At 40.9% G+C, this 25,517-nt stretch overlaps 2 protein-coding genes across 6 annotated transcripts in view; both read right to left on the reverse strand.

Annotated features, from left to right (window-relative positions):
* Window positions 1-8,915, reverse strand: part of nrcama (neuronal cell adhesion molecule a) — a 64,265-nt gene extending 55,350 nt beyond the window's left edge. For all 3 annotated transcript variants that reach the window (XM_082511958.1, XM_082511957.1, XM_082511956.1), the window contains exon 1: window positions 8,700-8,915. The gene's annotated coding sequence lies outside the window, so the exon portion shown is untranslated. The remainder of the gene's footprint in view (window positions 1-8,699) is intronic.
* Window positions 8,916-15,555: 6,640 nt separating this feature from the next.
* Window positions 15,556-25,395, reverse strand: pnpla8 (patatin-like phospholipase domain containing 8). 3 transcript variants are annotated; one of them, XM_082510533.1, is made up of 10 exons: window positions 25,128-25,395; window positions 22,771-23,794; window positions 21,593-21,742; window positions 21,344-21,495; window positions 21,068-21,162; window positions 20,783-20,954; window positions 20,546-20,603; window positions 20,181-20,375; window positions 16,930-17,125; window positions 15,556-16,793 (listed from the first exon to the last, which is right to left on the reverse strand). In XM_082510533.1, the coding sequence occupies exons 2-10, from the start codon at window positions 23,650-23,652 to the stop codon at window positions 16,519-16,521; spliced, it is 2,175 nt and encodes a 724-aa protein (XP_082366659.1). In that variant the 5' UTR covers window positions 23,653-23,794; window positions 25,128-25,395; the 3' UTR covers window positions 15,556-16,518. The 3 variants fall into 3 exon arrangements, with proteins under 3 accessions (XP_082366659.1, XP_082366658.1, XP_082366660.1); XM_082510532.1 differs by having other exon boundaries at window positions 22,771-23,790; window positions 25,076-25,395; XM_082510534.1 differs by lacking the exon at window positions 25,128-25,395 and adding an exon at window positions 24,397-25,015.
* Window positions 25,396-25,517: the final 122 nt, after the last annotated feature.

Below are 25,517 nucleotides of genomic sequence, written 5' to 3' on the forward strand. Positions count from 1 at the left end.
TACAATACTTTTCCTGGTGTCCTTCGAAAGCTCTTTGGTCTTGGCCATGGCGGAGTTTGGAGTCTGACTGTTTGAGGCTGTGGACAGGTGTCTTTTATACAGATGATGAGTTCAAACAGGTGCCATTCATACAGGTAACGAGTGGGGGACAGAAAAGCTTCTTACAGAAGACGTTACAGGTCTGTGAGAGCCAGAGATTTTCCTTGTTTGAGGTGACCAAATACTTATTTTCCACCCTAATTTACGAATAAATTCTTTACAAATCCTACCATGTGGATTCATGGATTTTTTTTTCAAATTCTGTCTCTCACAGTTGAAGTGTACCTCTGGTGCAAATTACTGACCTCTGTCATCATTTTAAGTGGGGGAACTTGCACAATCGGTGGCTGACTAAATACTTTTTGCCCCACTGTATATAAAGTGATGATGCAGTTATTTGCAGCTGCATATGTAGTGAAAAGCTGCCAGATTCAATTATACCCTATAAATACAGCCTTAATAGTCATTGTTAAGGCTGGTTGGTTCACAATTGTCATGTGATGCTGGTGCCTTGAACCAATTGGATGTCTGGTGCGATAAAAGAGGTTCTTTAATGGCTTCTTTGACTTAAATCCTTACTAATCATTTTAGAGCTGTGACAAAGATTCGGCTGCCTGGGGGTAATTTTATTTTTAAGCTGCCTATACAATGAATTAAGATCACACCACCGGGATTTGAGCATGCTTCCTTTGTTTCCTTAACAGTATATTTTAAAAACTTCAGGGATAAGAGGAACTGGAAGAATTTGCAGTTTGTCAGAAGTGGAAATCTATGTGGTTTTAAGAGATCTGGAGACATCTGCTATGTTGTGAAGATAATCATATCTAAACAAACTGTGCATATGTCTCAGTATATGAAATCAAATCAGCCCTTCAGAAATACATGTTGGACTTTTTTTTTTTTTTTACACTCAGCAAGTGACATCTACCACCAGTCTGGCAACTCATCTGCTCTCACCCACTCTACCATCTGTTGCCCACCTGATCCCCACAAGCAACTCACCTGCAGTCTACAAGCAGGGTCACACTTACTGATTGCTTTCTATTCAAAAGGGCCTGAAATAATATTGAGGGGCAGATAGTTACAGTCATTATTGATTATCATTTAGCCTTGATTGTTGTGTTACTATATTAGTGGACACATGCAGGATTCAATATGTGTGTATACATGTGAGCCAGGAGTTCAAGATTGCTATGCCATGCATCCTTTTATTAATCTTAGTCTTGTTGTGTTCCTTCACTCTATTCTCCAGCATTGTGCCTTCCCATTTCTCTTTCCTTACCTTTCATTTCCTTTCATAATTCAATTAATAAATATTTTTAACTTTTTTTTTTCAAATTCCACAAAAGGCTTTCTAAGCTCTCTGCACTGTAGCTGTGGTTTTTTTTGCAGAGCGATATCAATTTAGGTTTTTTATGAACGATACCAATACTGATAATTGGTGATGTAAAAAATCTGATATATATAGAGATAGAGATATATGCTTTGCCTGACTCTGCTTGGATTTACTGGTTGTTGTCTTTGTGACATTCCAAACATGTATTGTCTTGTGGACAAAGTATGCAACATCCACCCTTATAACATGGTTGAATGGTGTTTCTCCTTGCTCTTCTTTACATTAAATTATTTACATTAAAAAACACCAACAAATTGGCAAATATTTAATATTAGCCAATAATATCAGCCTGCCCATAAATCAGTTAGGACAATATTGTTTTCTGTGTGTAACTCAGTACACAGTCCCTGCCACTTGGTTTGGATGTTGTCAGCCCAGTGAATAGACGTTATCTAGTATTATCAGTCTCATAGTGCCAGTAGGTGGCTGTCTCTGCATAATAAGACCTGGTTTCATTCTCTCAGGTAATCAAAAGTTAGCCATTGTTTTTCTATGGCAACAAAGTTCATAAAATTAGACTGCATATGTGGAAAAGGAGTAAATTAACCAACTCTCAAAGCTGTACATAAGTTCAAGACTTGTCTTTTGGACTTTAGTATTTTGTATTTTGATCTAACTCGCTGTTAGATCGTCGTTTTTTTCTGAATTAAAACCACTTGATTAAAGTTGGAAAAATATCACAGTTTGGTTTAAAATACAATTTTTGTACAACATAAAGAACATGCTTCAAACCTGCATGAGCAGCTTATCCATGGCATTCAACACTGGAGATTTAGAAGTTCTTTAAGAAAACCATGAGATGTCTCCTTCATAACCTGAATGTTTATCACTGAATGCAGTCTGCTGAGCAGTTAAAAATGCATTAAGCCTCTTGAGATATAACATCTCATTTTCAAAGGGGTCAAGTAGGTTTAGGAGGGGGGTGCCTACTGGTAGCTGCAAATAGACACCATTTTCATATGTCTAGCTTGAAGGACTGACTTGTTTAAATGAAAATCTGGTTCTAGCTCACTGTCTACCCTACGACAGTTGGAACGATGCAACTTATTGAGTTGATCACAAAACAAGACACAATCGAAGATATCAAGGCGAATCGAGATATCGCCCTGCCTTAGCTGGAGATTCAGTTTTTAATTTAAGCTCTAGCTTGGTGTTTATGTTAGCAAAGACATCAAATACTTGAATTTAGTCTTGCAGAAAATCAGATCTGCTTGACACAATACAGCTTATTTGCTGTAGTCCTCAAAGCCCCTCACTGAGCAAAACTGGGTCTCTTCCATCTTCCCGAAACAACATCATATTCCAAAAATGGAAAACACACACACACACACACACACACACTCAATTACAAAACCATCTGTCTTGTATAAAAAAAAGGAGAGGAGAACACTAGCATCTGCTCTATCAGAGACCTTCCAGCAGAAGCTACGTGTCACCCTCCCGCCCTGGCTTTAACTTGTCCCCATTCTCTAATTCATCAATCTTCAACCACTGATGCTAATTTTCATGTGTTCCAATTCGTTAATGAAAACAGCCACCCAGACACATTCAGCCATGAGCCAAGCGGTACAGCAAAGATGAGGGGTGATGTTTATGTTCCCCCACCCCACCATCGCCGCAGGGTGCTATTAACCCACAGAGTACCGAAGGATCTATGATGTACTATGATGCTAATTGTGTTCATTCGGCTGCAGCTTCCACAGCACGAATGAGTAAATCTGGTATGAAGACAAAACCCCAAGATGCTCCTGTTGTGACTTCATTAGTATGTGCACCTGAATACTTTATTGTTCTTATATAGTACTGGCAAGAAAAAAAACAATCTCTGTAGACGAATTTAACAAAAGAAGCAATGTTTCCTTGTTGTTTCCAATTTCAAAATATTAAACACCAATTCTGAAAGAAAAATGACATATCAAATACATACTGGAGGTAATAATGTACAAGCTCTCCTATGGGAGCCTCATAATAGTTAAAGTAGGATACTTGTATGTTTTTCCAGTTGAATTTAACAACTAATCAACAGAGAAGTTTATTTTTCAAAGTTTATGATTATAAAATGTAATTTTTACAATGTGTTTCTTTATTTTTACATGGAATAATTTGATCTGTTAGAACAAGAACAGGAATTCAAAGACATTTGAAATTAGGACACGGTAAATGTAATTTCTTTCAATGGGATTCTATTAAGTTTATGAAAAAAATTGCAAATGTATTAATAATGCTAACATATTATTTTGTCACTAATTAAATCACATTAACCTAAAAAATGGCAAAGTAAAAAAAAAATTAAATTAAATGTACTATATTAATTCATCATTACTATTAGTTGCACTTTGCTTTACAGGTTGGATCTCGTTTGCCTTCAATATTAATTCTTAATTGCACAAATTCAACAAGGTGCTGGAAACATTCCTCACACATTTTGGTCCATACTGACATGACAACATCCCACAGGCGCAGCAGATTTGTTGGCTGCACATCCACAGTATGCATCTCCTCCATCTCTCCAAAGGTGCTCTATTGGATTCATATCTGGTGAGTGTCGAGGCCATTTGAGTGCAGTGAGTTGATTTCATTTTCAGGGCACCATTTTGCGATGATTTGAGCTTTGTGACATGGTGTGCTATCCTGCTGGAAGTCGCCATCAGAAGATGGTTGAAGGCTTCAGATAGAATGAACATGGTCAGCAACAACACTCGGGTAGGCTGTGTGTGTGAGGCTGTGCAAACCATGGCCTCAGATTCAGCTTCTTAGCTGACTTGAGTGGTACTAGTTGTGGTCTTCTGCTGCTATAGCCCACCTGCTTCAAGGTTTAACATGAGGTGCATTCATGCATTTTTTTCTCTTTTTCTGACCATTCTTTGTAAACCATAGAGTTGACTGTGTGGGGGAAATCGCAGTAAATAAGCAGTTTCTGCAATACTCAGAACAGCCAGTCTGCCACCAACACCTATGCTACTGTCAAAGTAAATTAAGTGACCTTTCTTCCCCATTCTGAATCCCAATTTGAACTTCAACAGGTCACATTTATCATGTCTACATACCTAAATATACTAAGCTGCCGCTGTGTGATTTCCTGTTTGGATAATTTAGTTAATGAGCAGTTGAACAGGTGTATCTAACAAAGTGGCCATTCGCTTCATGCGCATATATTCTTTCTTCATTAATTTTTCTGGTTTTAAAAGTTGACCTAATTATGCTTGTAATTCTTCCTTGAGGTTATTTTCCACTGTAATAACCTCAAGCTCTAATCACAGCTATACTATGGAAAAGAAAACCTTTTCAGAGAATGAAACTAATTTAAATCCTTGGTGTTATATAAGGAAGCTGACCTGAACCCTGATCCCCAAGCAGTCTGAAAACAACATCATACCTGTCTCTGGTTTATAGATCATTCGATCATTTAAGTCGACAGCGGTTAGAATGAGAATACACCGAAACCAAAACTTCGAGCTCCATCGCCTGACTTCTCGTCTAATGGGCTGTGGATAAATGGGAGAGCAGGAGAGTGATGGTGACAGTGCATCTGCCATGAGTAATGGCTCAGTGCTGGCACTGCTCTGACAGGCCGGGGAGTTTTCACAGGAGACTGGAGGTATGTCGTCTGATGTCTCATGGGGGAAAAGCTCACCAACAGCAGTCATGCCCACAGTGCCAACATGCAACACCTGCCATGCCATGGGATAACAATTATAGTACTACCGGTACTATTATAACACTATTTACAGCTGCAAGAACATTTAAACAAACCCGGCGTTCACTACTTTTAAAAGAGAAGATTATTTTAGGTAACATTTTTAAATAAAGAGAAAAGGACCTGAAGGAATTGTTGACTCGTCATATAAAAGCTGAGGTGATATGTAATAGCGGTACTGTTATATTCAAGTGTCTTGATGTAGTTCAGACTTTTCATTTCATTTTTCAAACCTGTGCTTTTCCTTGCTGTGACTTGTCAAAATGTTTTCAGTGAAAAGCTTTAATATAATTCAGTACCTGTCAGTTACAACTGTGTACAATCTTTTTTTTTTTCTCTATTAATTCTCACCTGTGTATTTTTTTCAGTGGCCTAACATGGGCTGGCTTTGGCAGGAGATCGTATAACTGCAGAGAGCTTCGTCACGTACGTTTTAGAAGAAATTAAAACCTTAAAGGCAGTTAAAGTTAGATATGTTTTCTTGCAGTCTTAGCTCTCGCTGTGTTTTCCTGGAGATTATAAAAGAACAGAGAGTTAAATGCTGACTGGAGCTTTCGAAATGTAGGTTAGCAGGTTGATATTAGCATTCTGGTGCCGCCTCGCACAGCACAATTATAGGCTTCCTGTTCACTGCAACAATTATTAAACCTGCAAATATTTTCTGTGCTCTAAAGTACTTTCCTATGCAGGGTCAATTTTTTCAGAATTTTTTCATAGGGGTGACCATATGGAGGCTACAAAAATATTGGGGTGGCACACCAAAAACAGAAGATCGTGAGGGATGTACAAAGTGACACAATACGAATGACAAAAACTGCATATGTAGTAATAAATAACAAGTTAATGTTTCAACTCATTGTAGGCTGTCTTCCTCTCGCTTGTGCTCATGTTTACTAAAATTATTACCATCTTTGGATAGTCATGCCAGGGGGCGCTAGCAAATTTTGGGTGTGGCCAGTGCCCCCCTTGGCCCCCCCTTGGTGGTGCCCCTGGGTCAGAGTGGGCGCACGGCATCAAGTCATATTGAATCACGCTGTAAATGTTAGTACCCCAAGGAAAACCCCCCACAAAACTCACACTTTAAATTCTGCAGTGACACACAGTGCCATTCTTATTGCCTCCAAAAAGATTCTACCCACTCATGGACTGTTTTGCAGCCAGGCGTGGAAGTCACTGGTGACTTTCTGCAGCATATAGAACAAGCATGTATGCATTTAATTAAACACTACGCAAAGAGCAGTGCTTGTTTGTTTGTTTTTCACTGCATAACAGGGACACTGGGCTCAGTTCCTTGAAATCACAATGAATAAGCAAATCAGGGTTGCAGTCATTTACATTACATTGCATTTACATTTGAGTCTATATTATGTAGCGGTGGAAATCCCACAACAGAACACTATCACAATAGTTCATTCATGATATGATATGATATTTTATTTAATAAAATATCAACATTTGGTGATATCTGATATCAATCAGATATCAGTCTGCAATCGAATGGGATCACGTTAGCAATTTCATGCAATTTCTTCCTGATAATACAACAATTAACTGTGATAAATTGTCAAAAAATCCCATATTTTCTATCTACATATATTTCTTATCTACATTTCTGTCTATCATATCTACATAGACAGATATTCACATTTAACTGTTACAATTATGTCAAACTGCATCTGTTTGCAGAAATGTTGCCTCCTATCAAGCAACCTGTGCAATTACAACCAAAACTGGTACTTGTGACTGAACTATTAGCTTGCTCTGAATTAGGAGGCAGCAGTGGGACGGTTTTTCGGCTGAGCAGATTTAAAGTAAATTTGCTCAACTAACATTATCCCAGGATAGCGGTGCATGAGATGAGCCCTCTTGTTCATAATATTCACAGAGAAATCAAATTTATTTTAAAAAATACTGCTATTTGGTGTTCCTGTATCGATACACCGTCATGCAAAATACTGCGATACTATGCTATATCAACTTTTCTCCCACACTTGTGCTGTTATAGCAAATACGTTCTGTTTATTCAGCTCCACCTTCATCTCATCCACAGACACAGACCACACTGTAGCTTCAGAACAGTTTCCAGCACATTCACATCTGCAATCCCACACTGTAAGCAACTTGTCTGTTAAATTACAGTCAGAACTAGTAGAATTTAAACAATTATTTACTTTTCATCCTGCCTACATCTATACAACAGCAGAAATGTTCTGTATTGATTCTACGCTTTAATGTATAATACTGACAGCTGTTTGGATGCATTATACTATTTTTTTAGTATGCCCACCATAATCCCCACAGTAAAATCACACGTCGTCCCCAGTGTGCCCTAAACTCAGTTTCTTGTCTTTCTTGGACTGCGGCAGGACATCAGCTTTGTCACAACTCCCTGCTGTATTGCACATTTCCTTCCATGCAGATGATCACTACAGCATCTACACCATCATGGCCCATCGCTAATTAACCCTTAACACTGCATCACACCATTCTAACAAAGTGCAAACACACAAAGCACTCACATAACCATTGTAATACGTCTAGATGAATGGCAGAAACGCTCACATTCCTACTGATGTTGGAGTGCTGTCTAATCCTTCGGTGACTGCAGTATTCTTTATTTCTAAATGCACATTTTGCAGTATTCAGGTGCACTCACTGAGAATCATAGATTTCTACATTTTACAGCATTTTGTCTTAAACTGTCTACACTTTAACAAACTTCCAACTCACAAGTTCATTAGAACATGGCCAACATTTGCTCAGTAATATTCACTAATCATTAATGACAAAGGACTGCTAAATGCTACTATTACAATTATATGGCAAGGTGAACAACATTTTTTTTAGCTGATGTAGTAATAATAATAAGATTGGGTTTAATATGACTGCTGATGTATATTTCAAGCAAATCTTGAAAAATATTAAAGGCTGTCCTCGTCTCTGTGCCTTTGTCCTCCAAACTCATGTATAATGGTTTCGTTTTATCGACTATAATCAGTCGAGGTCTTACCCTACATCTCAAAATCTCTGATATGAAATCAAGGGCGGCTTAAGCTTCCCTTTAAGTCAAAACACTTGAAATGACACCGGGAGGATGGAGGGGGGAGCTGAGCTACAGCTGGCAGCATCACCAGCAGACATCAAGTAATCCGCTCAGCGCTTTCACGGGCCTGCCCGCACCGGCCGGCAGCACCGACCCTGCTGCACCAGCAGCTTCATTCAACGCCAGGGCCCACCGACAAACCGCTTTCCCTCCCCTCCTGTGGCTTTGATGCTACTGCTCCTCAAGATGCAGTGCGGCTAGTGCACGCACTGCAACGTCTGCCTCATACTCGGCGGCATCCAAAATAATACCGGGCGTCCATATTGCTGTGTTACCGCAAACCTGGGCATCCTGGACCAGCCAGCATCACAGGGACATCGCGGCAGATGACAAGACTTGACACACTCGCTGCACCATTACCCTAACCCTTATGTCGTGGGGGGGATGAAAGAATAAAGACACCCCCCTCCTTCACACACCCCCACTCCATCTTTAAAGAACCAAAAGAGATGAGAAACACTCACCGTTTTCTACAACCCGACTGTTGTTTCCTCCACCCCGTCAGTGAAATGTGTGTTGATGCTGCTGAAAAGGCTGAGAGAGGCGCGCGTGTGTGCTGTGGGTAGGTGTGTGTGTTTCAGAGTCTGTGTCCGGCTGGTGCGTGTCCGCCCCCCCCCCTCTCAGCCGCTGCTACAGCAAGCTGTGGTCCACACGGGTCCTCCGCTCTCCCCAGCAGCTCCCCTACCGCTGTCAAAACCAGCAGCGACAGAGATCGTCTACGCTCAGAGAGGATGACGCACTCCTCTCACAAAAAAGGGACCAAGCTTTAGCCCAACATTTGACTTTGTGCTTTAAACATTGTATAAACAAGGCCTACATGCCATGAAAACTTTTATGCCATTTACCCCAGCAGGAAAAGAAGCTCATCAGCATGTTTTCATCGTAATGGAGAAACAACAGTAAAAGCTAAGATTTCTGTCAAATAAGGTAACACAGACTCCCTATATGATTATATTTCTAAGGCAGGTAAATACTCTGTCAGGTACTTAATTAATATTATTAATCTATTGATTTTAGTCTAATATAAACTAGTAGTAATCTAAAACCTCACAAAAAGAAGACTATTTTCTTTTAAACCAGAGTGAGACTCCTTTGCTTTAATGTTTTCAGTCGTTACCAATGTGACGCAGATTAAAAAAAACAAAAACAACAACAAAAACAACAACAACAAAAAAACACCCAACTACAGCGACCCCTCTTTAATGAGCGCAGCAGAGGGGCCTGCGGGCGAAGGTGCGTGAAACAAACAGTCCTGCCGGGATGTAAAGGCTTTATTTCTAAAACGTTGAAACCATTACTTTAGTAAATCATCATTAAGCTTTGTTTGCTTTATAGTTTTGGCTCTTGTTTTTAAAGACCTTACATTTGCAAGATTTAGATGTTGAGACATTGAGCAGTTTAGTCATTGGCACTTACGTTGGCTTTGCTGCCAGTGTTTTTCACTGGCACCTTCAAAAGTCTCCATTCAGTATAAAATTAACACAGTGTGCTGCTAATAGATGTTTCCCAATGTCACGTGCCTGGACTGGACAGATGGCCTATACAGATATGAACAAGGCCTTGCTGGTGTCAAACACTCCACTGCACATTACATTTTCATTACTGGCCCGCCATCCCACTACATATTTTAAACTGCAGATCCTTCTTCTCACATGACAGCTGTATGCGTGAACACTCCTCACCTATCCCACATAACTCAGGTCGTGTCATGTCAGGGACACAGGAAGTATGTCTTCTATAGACTGCAGCCATCAACACCAGTAATCTACAGACTCACTATCTCTCTCTCACTCACCATCACTACATACACTACTAAAAAAAAGGAACACTTTTCAATCAGAGTAAGCAGTTAAACTTATGGTATAATGAAGTGAACAGTTAAGTAGCAGGGGGGTGCTAATCAGTTTCAGTTGCTTTGCTGTTACTGAAAAAGGAGCAACAATGACACAATTCCTATAACAGAAATAGCTTTAGGCTACAGGTGGATGCCACTTTTATTTTTTTCACCAGCTTTGCATTTGTCTAGAGTAGGGGTGGGCAACTCCAGGCCTCAAGGCCCGGTGTCCTGCAGGTTTTAGATATATCCTTGATCAAACACAGCTGATTTAAATGGCTAAATTACCTCCTCAGCATATCTTGAAGTTCTCCAGAGGCCTGGTAATGAACTAATCATTTGATTCAGGTGGGTTGACCCAGGGTGAGATCTAAAACCTGCAGGACACCGGCCCTTGAGGCCTGGAGTTGTCCACCCCTGGTCTAGAGTCAGTGTCAGAATCAAAAACAGACTTCCTGAGGGTGGCTTGGGGGCCCGACGTCCTCTAGGACAGCAGCCCCCAACCTTTTTGCGCCACAGACCGGTTTATGTCCAACGATATTTTCAAGGCCTTTAAGGTGTCACGGATAAATACAACAAAATAAAAGCTGTACCAGTACCAAAAAAGAAGATTTATTCATAACAAATGGGAAAAGACCCAGGGAAACCCATTTAACAATAAAAACTATTTTTTTAAAAAAAGATAAAAACCCTGAAAACTATACATTTCACACCTGAGCCTCAACTCAGGGACCGCTACTCTAGGACGCTGTGCTCACTACCCAGCACCGTGTGTTTTGCCATAGAATACCAGAATTAGCATGTCCAGACATGAAAGAGTCTGGAGAAGCCGTGGCAATAGTATGCACCTCAATCTGACCAGAAACTCAGTGATGCCCTGGTTCATATCTGGGATCGGGGATTCCTTGGGACACCATCTATTGCCAAACAAACTACTGAATACCATTTTGAGTTGCTGCAATGCAACTTTGCAATTTGATGGTTGGAGTCTCTTTTAATTAAGCCCTCTATACGTTGATCATTTTAATTTCTATCAAATGTTGTAGCATCCTTTTTGTTCCCAACACATTATCCAGTCCATATCAGTATAATATCCAGCATGAGGTTTTTCTCCCATAAAGATCTGATGTTTTTAGAGTGTTCCTTTAATTATTCTGAGAAGTGTATTTTCACCATTATATGTCAGCAAAAAGAAAAACAGTGAGCTTGGAGTTTGCAGCTGTGGCTTAATCATATGTAGCTTCCCACAGGGCAGGCTCAGATCATCAACACTGTTTAGGGGGAAAAAGGATATACGTACAGTTTGTCCACGATATGTGCATGAAGTAACACTCATCTGGGCCGAGGGACATTAGCCTTCACCACTGTGCAGAGTGCTGTAACGTGCAGTAATGGTGACAAGGCCTGAGGGAAGGCCACCACCAAAACAAACACAACTTAATGTGAGATGAAAAATATGCTGCTGTGTCTGTACATGTACGTTCAAACCTCAGAGAGAATGTTGTGCACCAGCTCATGGGTGTGACTGATATTATCCTTTTAAAGACGTGCAGACGTTGAAACGGTGGGCACAGGCACTGATGTCTGACATTTCCACAGGGCAAGTAGGATGTTTGTGTGTGTGTGTGCGCAGGTGTGTCTCCATATTAACTGGCTGACAGAGACCTGCAGAGAGCAATGGCACTGTGCAAACTCAGTTTTCGCTCAGTGAAAGACATGGCGAGACAAGATTATTTATTTATTTAATTTTTTTAAGAGTGCGACATTACTGGCAGACACACCACTAAGTGGAAAAACACTCCTGCAGCAGTACTTTAACATATTTTCATGCATCAGAGGCTTTCTCTGTGTCCTGGAAAGCCATCGTATTCCTATCACCAAGCATCTTTTAAGGCCAAAATATGTCGGACTTGGAGTGGGGTCTACACCAGAGCTTCTCTGTGCCACTGTATGATTTAAAAACAGTTTATACAGGACAGGATATATTATGGCAAGACAGTGTATGTTTAACATTCACCAGATATATATTTCCACACTGTTAATGTTTACACTGAAGAGAAGCAGTTAGAGTCTTCTTCTCACTCATCAGTATGAGCTAGAGGTGGGCAAATATTGATAGTATCGATACTAATGCTGGTATTGGTATTGGATCGATACTTTGTTTCTTTTCTTTAGGTTCAGTATGTAGCCCACTGAATTGTGTTGCATAAATTATTTCTTTGGAAATGAAAAAATATACCTTTAATAACAGAAATTGATCTAAAGTGGTTTGGAGACAGGCTTCTTTACATTCCAGGCACATTTATATGATACTCTGAAAAACCCAGTTTTGAAATACATGTTTGTTTGTTTTGTTGTGTTAACTCATTATAGTGGAAAGTAAAAAAAATATCACAGTGATATAGTGGCCATTAAAATGTGTTCAGAATGTGAAAATTGGTGATTATTCATCTCATAAGTATTTTTCAGACTGCTCAGCCCTGCATAAGTTAAACATATCAGTGCTGGTATTGGTATCTGCAATACTGGGCCTGTATTAGCAAGATCCCAAGCACTACTGGCTGAAATGCAGCCCCAAACCATGATAGAGCCTCCACAGTGCTTTACAAATAGCTGCATATACTCACTATTGTACTTCTTTCCTTACCTCTCCCATATATACTGACAAAGATTTAAATAATATTTCATATTGGATTTTTCAGTTCAGTTCATATGTAATTTGGGATAGCATGAATATGAACTTGTTCAGAGTACTCGGACTGCGTCAACCCAGGGAATCGTGAGAAGGAAATACACTTAAAAAAACTGAGTGAGTGCTGGGCCATTTTTTTTCTCCTTTCTTCCTTATTCATATTCATATGAGGGAATTCGAAACCTGTAACCCCTTTTCCCGTGGGTGCACTCACACAATTGGAACTACTTTAGACTGAGAGATTGCAATCTCGCATTTAGGGGGTGGCGGCTGTGAATCTCAATACAGAGTAGAGCCACGATAAAAGAGAAGTCAGTCACCTTGTAACAACATCTGGTCACATGCTACACTTTTGTTTGTATAAGAAGATGGCAGATCCTGGCAGACGTTGATCTGATAATCACATAAGCCAAGAGCGTGAACTTGAAAACAAGAGGAGAAACTTGGCACATGCTTCAAACACTGAGCAAAAAACAAAGAGACACATTTATTAAGTTCCAAATGACTTTCTATAGCAGTGAAATAAAGCAGGTCTGCTGTGTAACACATTTTTGCCAAAATCTGAGGCAATTTTAAGCAAACGTGGGCACACATACGTTGAGAATATTGTCAATGGGAACCAAAGCAGTTGCTAGGGAACACCAGGAACAGGAGGCGTAGAGACAGACAGCTCTTGCTATAGTGCGGTGGCATGAACTATTTATATAGACGCTTCATGTAAACAGTGCTTGGCGGACTTCACTCTACCCTGGCATTTTGGCCTTTAACACCGAAGAGAACAGAATGAAAATTGCGTGTGAGTGTTAATGTCACATTCACCTCATTTGTCTCTCTTGACCACCCTTGTCAAAGACACCCAAGTCTCTATATCTCCATCTCTATCTCCCCATCTATCTATCTGTAAATAAACATATGTAAGAACAGCAAAGAGCAACAGCAATTATTTCAACATTTTTAATTTGCTACATAAACAGAAAACATAGAAATGCAGCCAACCCTGACCCACTCTCTGTCTTAAACCTTGAGATATAAATTGCAGCACCTTCAGCATGAAAGTTTTACTTCTTATACAAACTCACTGGCCAGTTTACCAGGAACTCATTGGACCCTTATTTGCCTTCAAAAGCGCCTTAATTATACAAACTGGGGCTGGAAATATTCCTCTGAGATTGTGGTGCATATTGACATGACAGCATCACACAGTTGCTGCAGATTTCCTGCACACAGTGCTGCTGTACAAAGGTGCTCTACTGGATTCAGACCAGGTGACTGTGGAGTTCATTTGAGTACAGTAAACTCATTTTCCTGTTGAAGAAACCGGTTTGAGATGATTTGAGATTTGTCACAAGGTGTGTTATCCTCCTGGAAGCAGCCATCAGAAGATTGATTACACTGTAGTCATTAAGGGGTGGACACGGTTAGAAAATACACAGGTAGGCTGTGGTGTTTAAATAATGCCAGTTGGTACTAAGGGGTAAATGCTCAGTTCAAACATTTTAGCATGCAACCTAACTGTACTGAGATCCTGCCATGTGATTGGCTGTTAGTTATTTGTGTTAGCAAGCTGTTGAACCGGTATGCCAAACAAAGTGGGCTGTGAGTGTATTCCACAGTAGTGAAGAGTGAATTCTCTGCCATCTATCAAATTTTGGACAAATAACATAAAAACAAAAAGTCAGCGCTCTATCAATCATGTTAATATATCGAAAAGGGTGGAACTTTTACTTTGAAACAGTCAGGGAATTCCTGACTCGAAGAGTATTTTGAGCCATGTTTATCACAGACACTTTCAGCCACACTGGTAGCTGTACACACCCCTGCAGGATCTCTCACCCCGTTATCAGTGTTCACTTAATGAAAAAAATCACTCTAGAGCAAGGACGAGAGTAGGCAGCACGATCGTAAATCAGGATCTGACGTTTGGCTGAGGCCACAGTCAATCTCAAGCTGGTACTGAAGAGAGAAAAAAAATAAAAGGTCCATCAATCCGCATGTCAAACTGTGATGTTGACACACTGAATGCAGGAGTGAGACATCAATGCAGGGAAATACTTGCACTACTCTGATATCTGTAGCTTTTGAGTGTTTGCAGGTGCAGCTTTTAGTGGCATGCCGTTTATGTTGATGGGGTAACGGCAGCATGACTGGGAGGAATGATCCCGTGGAATTTCAAGTGACAATCAATGAGATCAAAACAACAAAGCAAAAACCTAATGCGCGCAACTGGAAAAAGAAAAGCAATTCATCATAAGACGACACTTGGCATTCTTCATTGACATGTCTTTTGTGTGGCGCGTTGTGATTTGTGTGTGTCCTTATTTTAAATGACACTGAGGCAGCAGAAACTGAAAGCAGATATACATCACACACGCACACACAAACACAAAGAGAAACAAAATCACTTCTATTTGCTCTTTAGGTGTTTAGGAACTAAGGAGAGACATTTCTGCAGTTTTGAAAACAAAATGATTTTCCATTCTTGGATGGTATAGGATTTCAACGCAATCCTCAATACACTGGGTGTTCCTTTGTCTGTTGGTTTGTTTCCTAACACCCCAAATGTTATAAATGAGTGACAGGTAAAGATGCTAAAATAATACAGAAAATCAAAACTATCAGATGAGCCCACAGTGGCAACAGTGGGAAGGAAAAACTCCCCTCTAAACAACAAGAAACTTCTGGCAGAACCAGGGTCAGGTTTAATAATAACTAAGGATTAAATTCAAAGTAGTGTGTAAACACACAAAGACTGAGTGAGTGAAGAACACTTTGTGCAAGAAGGAAGAAGGAAGAGTGGTTTGACAGTATCATTTTATTATATCATTACATTTTGTTCATTTTTGGCATTCCACTAAGTAATGAAGGAAGGGGTCGGGGCAGGAAGGATTCTCACAATGTCAAGTCTATTTAGTTTATAAATTGTGCAGAAACAGAAATCAGGCTTGATTGAGGTTCAAGGTAAAAGCTTTATATTAACCATGGGGCCACAACTAGCTGCTTAAAGCGGGATAGACATGCTTTTTACCAGATTACAACATTTTCTTTTACTTTAGTATCAGTCTTCAAAGTAGCGGTATGTGCACACTTTTTTAAATTGTTAAATTCTAACACTTCATAATTACTTATGTCATAATTACCACAAAATGTATTTACATCATTCTCAACAGAGAGGCTAAGAATTACCCTTTAAAAAGTGCGTGAGGTGTTAACTTGTGTACAGTGTTACAGATAGGTAGTCACGCTCATGTTCTCACGGTGCAATCATGTATTAATTACATCTTTATGTATTCAAGTTACTGAAAAAGAAAACAAAGCTCACTTCCTTTACCCAATAACCATAGGTAAACTGTTGTGTATAACAGGTATCACATGCCCATCTTTGTGCGTCCCAAAAACCAGTAAACCAGCATTTTCTTACATTTTCCTCCTCCCTCAGTCATGTAAAGGTTTCCGCTGTAATGTCAAAACCTGCTCAGTTCTAATAGAACATTCCATCTCCACTATAGACACATCCTTCCCCACCAACAGCAAATTGTATTACACTTGTTAATTATTAAACATCAATATGACCAAAGGATCTTTTCTTTTAGTGTTAGGTAGCTGCGGTAAAACAGTGTAAACATTTGTAATTTAACTTCAAACTGTCTCCTAGTATGCATCTTTTCCACAACATTGATTCCATTGGGGGTCTATTTGCCTCCCTCTCTGTGTCTTTGTACCTTAAAAAACAAACCCCTAGGGTCACACTGCTACCAGGCTAGAGCTTGGAGACGAAGGGGAAACCTTCGTACATGTCGGCCTTGAGCTTGGCCCACTCAGCCAGTCGCTGCATGGCGCTCTTCTCCTGGCCCAGGATGCTAGCCGCCTTCCTCAGCTTGGCCTCGTTGCGCTCGAGGTAGCGCTCGCCCTCGCTCTTGAGGAAGTTCAGCTTCTCTACACGGTTCTCATTCAACTGGATGTCCTCGCTCATGTAGGCGTTGAAACGGAAGTAGGTGTCCGGGGGCAGGAGAGCATCCAGCATGGTGTGTACTTCTGAAATAAGGATGGAGGGACATGTTTTTTGTTTTGTCCAATACTGGTTTTCATCACACCACCTCTAACCTTTCGTTTAGAAATAACTGCTTGTGGGATGTCAAACACTGATAAACAACATTTTGTGTGGTCCTACCCTCTGTATCTGTGGCACTGCTGATGACGTGAGCCAGTTTGGTCTTGAGGCTTGTGTAGGTTGTGCTATTCTTGCCCGCTGTCTCGTATCGCCCGGTGCCCAGAGACAGCACGCACTGCAGGGGTGTGTTTGGCCACAGACACTTACACTCATGAATGGCCAGAGCTGTGGGGTTGTTGATTAGGAGTCCTCCATCCTAGAGAGGAAGAAAGGCTGCCATGTTTTTATTGTGCAGAGAAAGATTTTTTGGTATGTGTCCTTTAGCTTAAATATATCTGTTGTGACAGCATGTTGAGGACAAATGAGGTGAAGTGGACAGGCTGTCCTGGAGCTACACAGCTTTGGGCGAGAGATGTGCTGTGCTGGAAAACGAAGTAAACAAGCCCGGAAAACAGTGGTTTTATCTGCCCTCAAAAATAAGTTGCATTTGGATCATTTGGACAGAAACTACCTACAGTACAAATGTAGCTTCACTGGTAAATCACAGTGCGTTTCAGGATTTTAATCTTACAACTTTCTTGTATTATCCCATTGCTTTTGCACTACCCATTTGGTGTGCATTTTTACTAAATAGTGTTAACAGATTCTTGACAGAATCATGAACAGAGAAAAAAAAAAGAAAAGAAAAAAGAATAATCCAGCTCAATGGCTGTCTGAACCGTTTTGCTGCTTCTGCTCTTTGTCAGCCTTTCACCAAGTTCAGTTCTGAATTTAATCCAAGCACTGAAGTTCTTTTGGCTGAGATTAAATAGTGTGAGAGTGTGGCACTCCATCTTGCCCCACAGAGAAGTGGGAAAAGGTTATTTCCACTCTTCTACAGGTGGTGGGGCAACAGAAAAGCAATGAAACTAATGCAGTAGTTTAGTTTGTAAGGATACAGAACCAGCATAAAAGACTTAGAAATCATTTTAGGATGCACATTTATATCAGACTCAAAGTGTCATCTGATGAGAGTTCCCTGTTTCACTCTTCAGAGTGACCGTAGGCTGTAACGGGTCAGTAGCACCAGGACAACAAACAAAAGCAGAAAGCTCCTGGTAACAAAAATCTTTTCTTCTGCTCTTCACTTATCCCACATTACATTAGACCACAGTAAATGTTGATCTTAATGGGTCTGCTCTGCTCTCAAGGCGTTCTTATGGTACAATAAAACATTAAAAGTGTCATTTTAAGCCTGATTGTGTGACTGTTAAGACAAAGGTGTAAGCAATTCATATATATTCGTATACTATAAGCTGCACTGCTGAGACAAACCACACAGATTCCTCTTGACTCTGACACTAAATGACATTCAGAACCCCTCTGATCTCAGTGACTGCAAGAAACTCCTTAGTAATGCTGTATGATGAAAACAATGGACTTGAATGTGTTCGTGTGTTTTTTTTAATCCCTTGCAGTGGCAGAACTCTCCTGAGAAATACCGCTGCAAGTGCTGAAAACTAGAGTAGGAGTGAGATCAGTGGGTGGCGAGGGTAGCTCAAAATGTTGATGAAACACTATTTGGCTCCAAGAGGAATTTGGAGAACAACGCACATAACTCTCTCAGTCTCTGTCTTTCCATCCCTGCTGTCAGCCCAGTGCATGGGAAACAGATACTTTTTGCAGAGGTGTAAGTGAGGAGAGAAATGTGCAAACAGAAACACACACACACACACACACACACACACACACACACACACACACGTTATACATGCAAACAGAAATGTAACTGTAATTGTGTTGGATAGAAAGGGAGATTACAGCCATGTCATATTTGCCTTGTTAATAAATGGAGAGAAAGCAGCAGACAGCTTAGCTTTTGTTAACTAAAGATTAGAGCACTTTTCCTGGGATAGTGCCACAAAAGAAGCTCTCCGGGCAAAGAATGAGCAGGCCTTTGGTTCTAAACCAATAATGTCTACAAGTATCAAGGCTTATGTAAACCAGAGGTGTAGATTATGACCTGTTATTGGCAAAAAAAAAAAAGGAAACACAAAAGGGGGGGTCTACAAGGACTACTGTATTAGAAAATGGCAGGGGAGAGAAGAAGGGACAAGGCTAATTTTGCTTAAGTAGGTTATCAAAATGAAGCTAAGCCTTGAGGAGAATTGCTGCCTGTAAGATCATCTAAAGATATCCTGCCCTAATAATACCACTTCAAAATAACACTTTAATATTAGTCTTTCTGGGCAACTTCCAGATTTATTAGAGTACAGCAAAATACCAGTGTGTTTTCTTAAATTGCAGCACATTTGAACTCTCAGGGCCACCGTCTAAGCCCCACCTAATACATTAAAAGCAATCAGTTTTTAAAATGAGAAAAAAAAACAATACATCTGACAAGAATCCAAACTAGAACCTAAATGACATATTGGGCAATATTACGGGCTGACTGATGATCTCTGTAGAGTCTGCATGTTCTCACTTTGCTCGTATGGGTTCGCCTCCCACATGCTTGTCGGGTTGTCCCGGGTGTTACCCTTCCTTTCGCTCTGTGACAACTGGAATAGGCTCCACACAGACACGGTTCCTTTAAAATATTCTCTTTCATAGGGAATCAGAAACTTTTGCAATTTCCCTCGAGGAAGGCCTCTCGGGGTGTAAAAAGGAGGATACCATTGATGTTTAAGGTCACAGACCAGGTCTGAGGACTCTCTCTCTCTCTCTCTCTCTGTACCGCCACCCCATTCTGTTGACTTTCCCCTCTGTCCTTCAGGCTCTTGACAGCCAGAAAAGAGGAAGAGCCAATTATGGGGCTGTTCCAAGGTTGTGAGTTTGAAATAGTGGAACAAATCTGCACATATATCCTTGATGCACAAACACACACGATGCACTGCAGCTTAGTTTATGTGTAATAAAATGCTCTATATAAATAAAACTGCCACTGCTGTTGCACGCAGTGCCTGTGTCCTTGGCACTGGTCCCTTAAAAAAGCAGCATCGTGGCAGAAGCGCATTGGTAGATTTCCTGGAAAGCAAACCTCTTAGAGACGTGCACTTTCACATGCCAATCTCAATCACTGGCTTAATTCTAGGCTTAATTTGTGACAGATAATTATTTTTATGGTTTTGAAAATGTGAAGGTCAACTGAAACCAAGACACAATAACTAAATTAATATATTGCGATTTAGTTAGTGAAGTGGATAAGCAGTTAGCAGCATGAGTGGATGGACAGATGAGTTCAGTTCAGACTTAAATTTAAGTTAAAAATAAATAAACTGAATAAACTGAACAGTCAAACATCTCCCAGTTGTCTCACATTCATGTTGTACCTGATGAAGGTCTTTTCCCAGAACAAATTCCTGAAAGTAGCCCGGAGCGGCAGACGAGGCCCTGATAGCCTGCCACATCTTGTGTTTGCAGTCTCCAAGGTAGTGAGATCTCACTCCTGGCATGAGTCGATAGTTCCTGAACACATATGCCTTCAGAGGAAGACCTCTATTCACAATAGTGCTCACTGCTGACACCTAGTGGGCATGAAAAGAACTTTTTAATTTTGAAATCAGTTTCATGAAACCCTTCAAGTCCTAAGTCCTCTGCGGTATAAACAATGAGAAAAGAAAATGAAACTAAACAGGCACATTAGAAATATTAAGATGTTAAACAAAATCCCATGGGTGTGCACTCAAACACTTACTTTTGGGCAGTGGGGATCCCTGGCACTCTCGATCATACGTCCATCACCCATCCGTTCTCTAAAGAAAACACAAAATTACATACAAATACTCTAGACTATCCTGGTGTCTTTGAAGCTGAGGACTGAAGAGAGGAAAGAAAGAATGCAAAAAGTGTACAAAAAAAGAAGAAAAAGAAAGAAAAAACAGACCTTTTTTTTTTTTTTTAAATAAGCAATGAAAGAGTGTTGCAGACTAACTTGAGGATGTTCTCCCACATTTCACTGTCATAGAAAGCATGACTCCAGCCCATCTTCATTGTTCCAACGATCACATTCTGTTTGAACACATCCGAGCCCAGCTCCCGGTACATCTTCTCGCACTCTTCCAGGGGGACCTGGAAAATCCCCAGCATGAAAGCCAGAATGGCACCTAATGGAAAGGAACAAGTGAGGACAGCTGACACCTAAAATCCTTTAATCGATTAGATAAATGATGGATTAAGCTTATAACAGACCGACAAGAGAGAGGTGGCAACACCATACCTGTGCTGACCCCGCAGATGTAATCAAAGAGCTGGTGGACTGGTTTCCCTGTGAGGTCCTGCAACTTATGGAGAGTCTGCAGGGCCAGCAATCCCCTGGAACAGTTTAACAATATATTTCAGTCTGTGTCCGCAACACTTTTACTTTAGACAGACTGATGTCTGCTGATCACCGTGTTTAAAAAGTTTGTTTCATTTACATTCATGTGCAGTAGATTTGTACTCTGTACTAGTTTAATATAATCTGGGTGTCTGTCTTTTTTTCCAAAAGCCGCACCTTGTTCCCCCTCCATCTATGGACAAGACTCTAATTCCTCTGCCTTTGACTGGTTCAGTGTAGCCAGTCAGGGCCAACGCTTCTCTCACAGCAGCCTGAAGAGGAAGATCTCTGGCCTGGCGCAGTCGTAGAAGGCAGGGCAGCACTTTCTCCTATCAGTCACAATAGTAAACACAGAAAATGAATGACTTTAATGACCATGTAACCCACATGTTACAAGAACAAGTTGAAATTACAAACAGCACTAACCTTGATGGCCACAACTCGAGTCTCTGGGAATTCCAGGAGATGGCTGCTAAGCTCCTCCACTCGAGCAGTGAGGAGTTTGACGTCGGTGACGGCCTGCAGCCCTTTCACCAGAGCTCTGGTCCTGTTGTCTACGCTCACCCTGGCTATTATCTAGGTGACAAACGCAGACAAAATAAAGCAAAGGTCAAAAATAATGTGGAAACTGTTTGGATATGTGTTAAATGACAATGACAAATAGTAGAGCTCATCATTTATAACATTTTTGGGGGATTATCAACCATCCCTTCCATGCCCAAAGACACGCTGCGCTACGTGATACATTTTTATATATCTGGGAGCTGAAGCAATAATTATGGGTAGTTCGACATGTGGAGGGGCAGCCTTTGTGGGTTTGAAATAAAAGGTTATTACATGCAGGAAAGGATGAGTTCATTCTACTCCCTTCACACAACGAGGTGATCTAATTGTAACCGGTATGAAAGGAGAACAGGAGGAGGAGAAGAGGAAGATCCAGTCACGTGACTATGAGAGATCTCTAGTTTGAGAAACAGTTGCCTCACGTGTCCTTAACTGCCAGCTTCATTAGACAGTAAAGGGAGCAGTACACACCGATGCATATTTCCCACATGGTGTAATCTTCATTTCTTAGAACTAGTGTTAATATAGATTTAGTTTTAGTCATAATCTTTTAGTCATAGTCTAAAAGGTCATAGCTTAGTCATTGGGATTCTTTTAGATTTAGTCTAATTTTAGTTCATACACAGTTCATAAAGCATTTTAATTTCCCTTGACATAAAATTAGAAATGTGACCATATACCTGCTCTTCTCTTCCTCACAAGTGTTGATGTTTTGTCCTGTTCTCAAAAAAAAATTACGATGGACAAATCAAATGTGCACAAAGGAAAGTAAGAAGATTCCTTCTGATTGGATCACTTCCAAACTTAATTTTTCTACGTGACTTATTTAGTTCTGACAGGATCTCGTCTCTCCAGAATAATTCCATCTTATTTTAATTTACTGAAGAAAGTGTAAATACATTTCATCTATGTTTTTGGCATTAGCTTTTATTTAAATTTTTCATTGTACTGCTTCTCCTCTCCTGTTCTGTTTTGCTTGTGAATGCGAATCAAAGCTCTGAAGCATGGATCGGTCATTAGCATCACATTTAACACCTCACCTTTTCCCTTTGAGTTAGCAGCTCTTGCTTTGCTTTGTCGGCTTTCTCTTCCTCACTCTCCGTCTTTACTTCTTCCTTCTCTGGAGTGGCATCATCCACGGCAACATCTGAAGACGTGTCTGCCATTTTTTTGGAATCGCTTCTAAATTTGGGGACCAGTGGTGCGATGTAGCTGCCGACAAAAGCCTGAACACTGGGCCGAGGGTAGGACAGATAATGAGTGAAGCCTTTTCTAGGGGAGGCCGTCGCCACAGCTTTGCTTTCGGCAGAAGGAGCCTCTACTGGAGGACTAGGCGAAGAGGAAGAGGCAGGAATTTTAGCTGGCGCCTCAACACTTTTTCCTACTGGGGACAAAACAGGAATGTGGTCCCCCTTCTTCTGAGAGGAAAACTGAGGAACTGGTCCAGCAACATGATCGCCCCCTTCTATGTGCTGCTGCTGCCTGCTCTCTCCTTCTGTGCTGGGTCCGAAATAAGCGTCAATGTGGTTGGCCAGCGTTTTGTAGGTCTCATCCATGTTGGTAGACAGAGCTGCTGGCTGGAGCAGCTGCATAGTTTGTTTTGCCACATTAGAGGACGGGGCAGAAACACTTGCTGCTGAATCCAAAGTGGACATGGACTTCTTTGTGGAAACAAAGGGCTTCTCTGTAATCTGCTGCTGCTCCTTATCTGTCTCCTCACCTTCATCTTCTACTTTCATTGTAGTTTCAGGTAGTGAAGCCTTTGAGGCTACTGTCTCGGCTTTTACCCGAGACTTTTCTGCGTGGGTGCTCTCAGCTGTGCCACCGCCGCCCCCCGCCTTGAGCCGGGAGAACTTGGAGATGAAGTCTGTGCCACCTACTGCCTTGGTAACACTGTCAAGTGTGATCCTAATCCGTGACATACGTCTCCTGTTTCACTGGGGATGGCAGGAGAGAAATACTTTCCTCAAGCAAACAGATGAGGCGATAACTTCTGGCAAATTCAGCAGCATTCTGGGAGGCTTTCTGCCATGAGTTTATTGTTCGCTGCTTGCAACACACTACCTGTAAAGATAAAAACAGAGATAAAAAGGAAATTATATAAAGAGGAACACTTGTATATCAGCCGGAAACCCAGTGTCCTCATATGGAAACCTTAAATTTGGGCTTTTTTGCACTTAATAAAGTGTTTTAAACACTGTAAATCAGTGACTTTGTTTTATGCTAAAATATACCTTATAGGATGGATATGAGGAAATACTTTAAAAAAATGTTCTCAGTTCAGATATAGTGCTTTTCTTTTATTTATCAGTTCAAACTAATTCCGAACAGCTAGGTGAAATCAGAAAACAAACAAAAACATCCCAAACAGAAGCTCAGGGCGATATTGGTTAACTTGCTTGCCATTGTAAATTTGGCCAACAGAGGCCGCCGTCTGACCGGTAACTATAGAAACAGTCCAACAAACAATACAAATGACCGCAACTTTCATCAAGATACTGTTAAAAAGGGGGACAACAATGAACCTAACAACAGAGTCAGCTCAGCTTGTAAAAACCCTGCTGGACCGACACCACCGCACTGAGAAGGCTGAGATGGATGATATCCCATGGGCTGCCTGCAAGGACTTCACAGTGAATGTCGGGGAAAAGCAGATTGGGGCTTACATTAAAACGTGGGAGCTCCCCTCTTGCTGGTTGTACAGTGTGGACTTTGTCTGCTCAACCGAGGAGGAGCACCGGACCTTCCACCACTACCGGGCCCGATTCAGCACCCCAACACCGAGGAAGCCAATTCGGGGGACAGCTAGCGTCTACTTCGTCGTGGATGTATCGAAGGTTAAACCTCAAACTCTACCAGTGGAAGTCAGCTTCATAGTGGAGTCAAACAAACTGGTGCACACACCGGGGAGGACCAGGTTTAGAGAGAAGTGGCTGGTGGACGTTATAGAGAACAAGACTTTGCTCCAACGAATGGTAGACCTTTAAACCCAGCAGATAAAAATATCGCTCCTTAAGTTCCTGGGTGTTAGCTCTGCACTGTGAGGGTGCTTTTAAACTTCATTAGCACCCCACCACACATACTTCGAAACACAAAAAAGGCTAAATAACGACCATTATCTGTTCTCTGGGTCCGCTTTGTACAGTTTGTTTTGGCGCTAGGCGTTAGCAGAACCAATTCAAACGTATTAGTGACTAGAAAGCTTCTTATTTTATATAACACGCTTATGTGAAGGAATAAGCACCTGACCCATGATTTCTGAAAGCTAGCTTACTAAACAGACGTCTAAACGTAAACATGTGACCTCGCTGGTACCTGACAGCAATACTAGTGAACATAAAACACCTACCTTTCTAACACTATTGGTGATAGCAACATGAGCAGATCGTCTCCTCACCTTCTGGAACCCAGAGCTCCTGGAGTGTTTCATTAGTATGAGGATGGTACCTTAGAAAAAAATAAACAGGAAGAGGAGAGGAAGTTACGCATGTGGGCATAGTTCAGCGGACCGTTTCCCCTGCAGTGGTTTAGGTGTGCCACTAGAGGTCAGTAAAAACACATTAGGAATAAGGAGATAAGAGGAGCGTTACAACATCAGTTAAAATCTTGAAATCCTTTGAGAGCCACAGGTTTTCATTTCTAAAATGACAACAAAGAGTAAGGGGGAAGTTCCTTTTCAACAAAACCCTCTTTACTGTGCTATGGTGGCAAAACACAACAAGAGTCATCTCTTTATATTGTAAGGTAAAGGCCCTGCAGTATTAGAGAAAAAAATCCAATAATCAAG

Source organism: Aulonocara stuartgranti, assembly GCF_965226115.1.
Source record: "Aulonocara stuartgranti genome assembly, chromosome: 17".
NCBI lineage: Eukaryota > Metazoa > Chordata > Actinopteri > Cichliformes > Cichlidae > Aulonocara > Aulonocara stuartgranti.

What these genes read in the sequence shown, in the direction of transcription:
- pnpla8 (XM_082510533.1), bottom strand. Translation starts at nt 23,652, where the DNA reads ATGTCACGGATTAGGATCACACTTGACAGTGTTACCAAGGCAGTAGGT. An exon ending in GGGATCCCCACTGCCCAAAA is followed by an intron (nt 20,376 to 20,545) that starts GTAAGTGTTTGA and finishes CATGCCCACTAG; the next exon opens with GTGTCAGCAGTGAGCACTAT. An exon ending in TGGGAAAAGACCTTCATCAG is followed by an intron (nt 17,126 to 20,180) that starts GTACAACATGAA and finishes CTTCCTCTCTAG; the next exon opens with GATGGAGGACTCCTAATCAA.